Source organism: Aplysia californica, unplaced genomic scaffold (genome assembly GCF_000002075.1).
Source record: "Aplysia californica isolate F4 #8 unplaced genomic scaffold, AplCal3.0 scaffold00290, whole genome shotgun sequence".
NCBI lineage: Eukaryota > Metazoa > Mollusca > Gastropoda > Aplysiida > Aplysiidae > Aplysia > Aplysia californica.
Genome location: NW_004797560.1, coordinates 26,315 through 33,263, shown reverse-complemented (window position 1 = coordinate 33,263; position 6,949 = coordinate 26,315). Strand labels below are relative to the sequence as shown.

Genomic DNA, 6,949 nt, shown 5'->3' with positions numbered 1-6,949 from the left:
ACACCAGAGTGTAATGTTAGTCTACACACACGACTGTAAAACTGGAGAGACGAACACACACGACAGCAAGCATTCTAATAATGAGCCCGGGTGTAGTGTCTGACTTTTTATGTAGATCCCCGAAGTGAGTAACATTAACCAAGAGCCCATGGCATACGGGGCGCTTACGTCCCGTGAGTAAAAAAGAGTAAGGTACAATACGGTGACTACCGTGACATCTCCCCTTTTAATATTGAAGAAAAAGGAAAACCCCAAAATGGATTAAAGATTATCGGCTTCGAGTCTCTCAAAGGGGAATGTTCTAACTTTAACAAAATTCACACACAGAGTTCAATTGTCTTTGAAGATTCCGGGCTTGCACTTGAGAACTTTGTAACACATTTCAATAAAGTTCTTTGGTATTTCATAATATCCACATTTCAAATTGTCTTTGTCACATTCATAGAACAGCATAGCGTCCCGATAACGAACTTGAGAAAATAAATTACTTCGAACAGGTAAGTCTACACAACTGTTGGGTAATCAGCAAAGAATAAACACAAAGTAAAATTTGTCATCGAAAGGATACGACTGGGTCGCAAGAACATCAGTCCGGGTAACGAGCGGGTCTCCTGACCACTCGTCCACTTCGTGTAGTTATTGGAGCTGGACTGGCTGGAACGGCTGCTAGCTGAGGTGATGGTGGTGTGACATCAGGCTCCACCGACTGGACAGCTGGTGGCGGAGGTAAGGGAACGGACATTGGAGTAGGCTCTGGGGTGGCAACAGGTGAAGAAGGCATGGAAGGAGGGTCGACGTAGGGCTTCAGGTGTTTGCGGTTCCGGCGGTAAGCCCTATCCCCAGACTGTATGATGTAAGACCTCGGTGCACACCGTTCTTTGACAACCGCAGGGCCACGCCACTCCTTGTCGTTCTCCAGCTTCTGCAGGACGAGCTGACCAGGATTCAGCTCCGGGAGGTTCTGGGCTCTGTGACGTCTGTCAAAAGCTTGTTTGTACTTACGCTTCGACTCAGCGTCTCTGGCTGCAATCTTCGCCCTGTCGTAGACCTGCTGGTTCAGGTTTGACGGTAGAGTTGGCAGGGTCGTCCTCAGGCGTCGCCCAAGAGCAAGTTCCGCTGGGCTCGCCCACGTCGGTGACACCGGTGTAGACCTGTAGATCAGGAGTGCGAGAAATGGGTCGTCCTGACTCAGGGCTTTCTTCGCTTCCTCGACTGCTCTCTCCGACCCGCCGTTGCTCTGGGGAAAATGAGGACTGCTGGTCGTGTGTTTAAATCCCCAGCCCTTGGCGAACTTGTGGAAACGGTCTGACACAAACTGAGGACCGTTGTCAGTCACCAGTAGTTCTGGAATGCCAAACCGAGCGAAGACGTTTTTCAGTTTGTACACGACAGTCTCTGAGGTGGTGTCTGGCATGTAGGCCACCTCCAAGTACCGTGAAAAGTAGTCCACGAGTACCAGGTAGTTATGTCCCTTGTAGTTGCAGAGGTCAGCACCAACCATCTGGAACGGCCGCTCAGGTAGAGCTGTCGGGGTTAGAGGTTCGCTTGGTTGTGCTGGACGTTTCCGCTGGCAATGGTCGCATCTTGAGACGACTTCCCGTATCTCGGAGCTGAGACCAGGCCACCAAATGGAAGATTTGGCCCGTTCTCGACACTTCGACACTCCAAGGTGACCGTCGTGGATCCTGCTGAGCATCTCTCCTCGCATTGCCTTGGGGATTACGATGCGGTTACCTCTGACGAGTAGTCCATGGACTTCGCTCAGTTCACTGGAAACTGCGTAGAGGTCGCGAGCTTCGGACCTGACGTTCTGTATGAATTTCGGCCAACCGCTTCTAGTGTACTGTATCGCAGCACTGATCGCTGGATCCTGTTGAGACTTGTTTCTGATTTCGTCAAGTTTGCTATCCGTGGCATCCCATGACTTTTGGATTGTAGCGGCATGAGCCTCGATTTCTTCACCAAATTCTTCAGGCTCGGTGCTCACTACTGGACTTCGGGACAAGGAGTCTGCGACAGTCATGTTTTTCCCTTGGGTGTATACTGCCTTTCCGCTGTAGCGCATCATCCTCATCAGCATTCGTTGGCAGCGGACAGGTGCATCATTCAGTTCTTTAGAGTTGATCAGGGGAACAATGGGCTTGTAGTCGGTGAGCAGTGTGAATGACGGCAGACCGATGAGGTAGCGATCGAACTTTTCGCACGCCCAGATGGCCGCCAACAGTTCCTTTTCAATATGAGCGTAGTTCTTCTCCGCCCTTGATAAAGTTCTGGAACAGTAGGCCACTGGCTGAAGATCACCCCGGTCTTCCTGGAGGAGAACTCCTCCCAGTCCGTAGCTGCTTGCATCGGCGCTTACAGTGACAGGCTTCCTCATATCAAAGAAGGCGAGTGTTGGAGCTGACGACAATGAAGGCAGATGACTGCGCTGGAGTCCAGGCCCACTCAGCATCATGATTCAGAAGATCGGTGAGCGGCTTCATGACTGTTGACAGATTTGGCACAAACCTGCCCAAATAGTTCACCATGCCGAGCACTCGTCGTAAGTCTGTAATGTTCTCTGGCTCTGGCATCTCAGTGATGGCACTGACCTTGGATGGATCTGGCCTTACACCCTTCCCGCTGATGATGTGGCCAAGAAAATCGATTTCATCCTTGTCAAACTTGCACTTGGATTTGTTCAACCTGACCCCACGCTCCTTTAGCCGCTGGAAGACTTTCTTCTTCAGCTTATCATGTTTCTCCTGACCATCCGTGTGCAGGAGGATGTCGTCCATAAAGCACTCTACACCGTCTATGCCCGCTAGAATGTCTTGCATCGTACGCTGAAATATCTCAGGCGCAGAGGTCATTCCAAAACAAAGACGTCTGTAGAAGTACCGACCGAACGGGGTAATGAAAGTGGTCAGCTTCGCGGAGTCGTCGTCCAGTGCCAACTGCCAAAAGGATGAAGTTGCATCAAGCTTGCTGAACTTGTTTGATCGGCTGAGTTTATACAATATGTCGTCTATCACTATGGTGGGCAGCATGAATCGTTCACGCTTCACCGATAGGTTGAGCTTTTTCAGATCTGTGCAGATTCTAACACTACCAGACCTTTTTCTGACCGGGACCATGGGTGCACACCAATCAGTTGGAGCGCTGGTCTTCTCAATGACACCTGCGGCCTCCATACGGTCTAGTTCAGCTTTGACTTCGTCCATGAGTGGAATGGGAATCCGACGTGCGACGTTCACGGAGTATGGCTGTGCATCTTATTTCAAGATGATTTTCACTGGCTCGCAGCGCATAGGTTTAGGTCCCACATCGCCGAACACGAGGTTGGCAGAGTCTATTCTGTCTCGAGAAATCAGTCCCAGACGAACTGCGGCGTCGCGACTGAGAAGACAGTCGGTGTCGTCGTCAAGGACGAAAACACGGAACGCAAAGTTGCGATTGTTATGCAGCGTAGTTGCGATAAATTATCCCACGCTCCTTATGACGCCACCAGGACTGCGAAGAACTGCAGACGTTGTTTTCAGCTTTGGACGAGGACTGAGACGGTTGTAGACGGCCTTCGACATTATCGAAACATCGGCCCCTGTGTCTATCTTGAAGGATGTAGCTCTCCCTCCAAGGTTCAGTGTAACGCACCATGGTGGCTCGCTAACTTCGCCGAAGTTTACATCGGTAACGACATTACTGTCCGAGTCTCTGTCAACAGCACCTAAAAAGAACGAAGGAGTTTCCGATTCTGTGATTTCGTTGACATTGCGGCTACTGCTGCTGCTGCTGCTGCTGCGACAGACTGCTGCGAAGTGATTGCGCTTGCCGCATTTCCTGCATGTTTTCCCACGCGCTGGGCAATTGTTTTGGGCATGACCTCTTCCACAGTTACCGCAGTTAGAGAAAGTTGACGGTGATGCATGGCTGCCTCTGTGTTGTGAGTGTGTACCTGTTCTTCGGCCTGGGGTGAGCAGGCGACGAATATCCTCTCTGGCCGTAGCGCACTGAATCTACTGTGACTGCTGCACCTAGCTGACGTTGGCTACTGACCTGACCCTTTACGAGCTCGAAATGACGTGCTGTTTCGATGGCTGATTTCAAAGTAAGTGTTGCCTCGAGTTGTAAGCGCTGTGACAGTTCATTGTCCAGTACTCCTAGGACGAGTCTATCCCTTATGGTTTCATCTCGGTCCTTAAAGTCTGCATGTTCGGAAAGTTCGTACAGGGCTCTAACATATTCTTCTATCGTCTCCCCACTGTTTTGTGCTCGTGCATGGAACTTTGCTCTTTCGTGGATAAGATTCCGCTTGGGGACAAAGTGAGCGTCGAAATTCTCTAAGACAGTGTCAAAGTTATCCCTAGGATCGTTACCTTCGACGGGAGCAGGGAACGTGAACGTGTTAAATATCTGTTCAGCTTGGCGTCCCATAGCGTAAATTAATGAACTTACTTGAATTGCTCCGGTCTCTGCGCTCAGTTTGGTGGCTGTGCGGTATCGTAGCATACGCTGTCGCCACTCGGGCCACTCGTGAGGTTTCGAAAAATCAAACGGCTCAGGAGGCTTGAAATGAGGCATTCTGACACTTGTGACACGTTATCCACTGACTTCTGACACCATGTAATGTTAGTCTACACACACGACTGTAAAACTGGAGAGACGAACACACACGACAGCAAGCATTCTAATAATGAGCCCGGGTGTAGTGTCTGACTTTTTATGTAGATCCCCGAAGTGAGTAACATTAACCAAGAGCCCATGGCATACGGGGCGCTTACGTCCCGTGAGTAAAAAAGAGTAAGGTACAATACGGTGACTACCGTGACACAGAGCATCCGCCAACTCCCCATTCTTTTTGCTCAAACAAACAAACAAACAATCAACAGCAAGAAGCAGATAGCTCAGCGTATGAAATAGAGTGAACAAAGCCAAAATAGAGTGAACAAAGCCAAAATAGACTTTTTCTTTCATCATATTTATTTTCATAAATTTTAGTTTTGACCAAAAATGTTATAATATTAACAACAATAATAATCAATATAATGAAAACATTATTACAGAACCAAACAGTAATAACTTGATAAAGAAATATCAATAATAAAAATAAAACTAACGATAACAATGATAATGATGACAATAACAATAACAATAATAATGATAATAATCATGAATCACGCTGAGCAAATGTCGAAATAGTCTTTGTAACTTGACGGAGTAAAAAAAAAAAAGCCGCCAGCAAACACCGCTGCGACACCTCGACAAACGTTAACAAAACGAGACACCCCCATCAGTGTTTCCAGGCGGCCAGACTAAATCATAAGGGGGAGGGGGGGGGTAAAAAAAAAAAAAAGGAACATTTCATGAAGAGCAAAGTAGTAATATGAAACAACAATGTCTGGACAGTTGGCAAAGTGGACACATTTTTCTAATAATATGTCTGATCAGTTCAGAAAGCACAGGTACAATCAGAAGAGAACTTTACACGTGTTACGGGCTTCATTCACATCCTTATGTATGTACAGGTATGTATATCATCTCATAGAAAACATGGCCTCTTGCAAGCGCACGTACGCACACAAACACTCACACACAAGCGCACGCACACACACACACTTCCCTGCAAACAGCTGATCAGCACACAAACACTCACACACAAGCGCACGCACACACACACACTTCACTGCAAACAGCTGATTAGCACACAAACACTCACACACAAGCGCACGCACACACACACACACACTTCACTGCAAACAGCTGATCAGCACACAAACACTCACACACAAGCGCACGCACACACCCACACTTCAATTCACTGCACACAGCTGATCCAACTCCAACTTATTCTCCATCATCTGGCTTCAACAACATGTGGGACTTTTCATCATCAACAACATTATAACACCATAGTATGTTAAGGCAGTCATAGTTTTTTATCCATTATTATAAATCAGCCAACAATATTCCAACGTTATTATCATTATTATTTTTTTTGGGGGGAGGGGTGTTTGTTAAACGGAGCACAGCATATTTCGACTTATTTCACGAAACAAGTACCGTGAAGGACAACAGTGATCAACACAACGAGTAGCTCCTCGCAGGCTACAATAGTCTCCGAGACAAATTTTTATAAAAATTTCATTAGTTGAACGATGATGTTCCCCAATCCCTCAAACTCTGCTCACAATCAAGAAAACAAAACCCCCAAACAAATCCTCCTAATATTCAAACCAAACGATAATGGCAGACTTCAGATTTAGAGAGGGAAAAAAAACCATAATCATCCAAACAAAAAATGATAATGGAAAGGCTTCAAAATTCAAGAAACTAAAACAAAGTAGTCTTGACTTTAAAAAAAAAGAAGAAATTACAAAGCTTCCGCGGAAAAAATTAGCTTACTTCATTACTTCGTAGCATGATTTTGTATATATGAATACATAATATGTATGTAGTTCCTTTTGGCTGCAACAGCATTACATACAGGACTACAACTAAAACTGAAACATACACAAGAAAAAAACAACCAACCAACAACCCATGTCTCACTTTCACCTGTAACTGTAACAGCACGCAGCTCTTCATCATCTGAGCTTACACGTAACAACAACCAACTACTCCTGCTTCACTCACAAGCCACAACACTCCAAAAAACCCCGCTCAAACACCGCCCAACAAACACCGCACGAACTCGCTACAGAACGGTGAAGTAAATCTACACCACAACAGTGGAAACCGACAGGCACTGAGGCAAAAAAGTTATTAAAAAAAATAATTAAAAAAAACAAATGGGAAAAAAAAGCAAAAACTTCCTCTTGGCTAGAAAAAAGTAATAAAATCCCTCAATGAAGAGATGCTGCGGGTGTTAAAGAAGACAAAAGTGTTTATCTTAGCAAGTGGTAAATGACCTGAGCAGACGGGTCCCCGACCATACAACAAGAATATTATGCTCCGGGAACAACAAGTACGG

At 46.5% G+C, this 6,949-nt stretch overlaps 1 protein-coding gene across 1 annotated transcript; it reads right to left on the bottom strand.

Moving 5' to 3' along the window:
- Window positions 1–586: 586 nt before the first annotated feature.
- Window positions 587–2,377, bottom strand: LOC106012202 (uncharacterized protein K02A2.6-like). Its single transcript, XM_013084395.1, has one exon. It carries the CDS (start codon window positions 2,375–2,377, stop codon window positions 587–589), a length of 1,791 nt encoding a protein of 596 aa, XP_012939849.1.
- Between the last annotated feature and the right edge of the window lie 4,572 nt (window positions 2,378–6,949).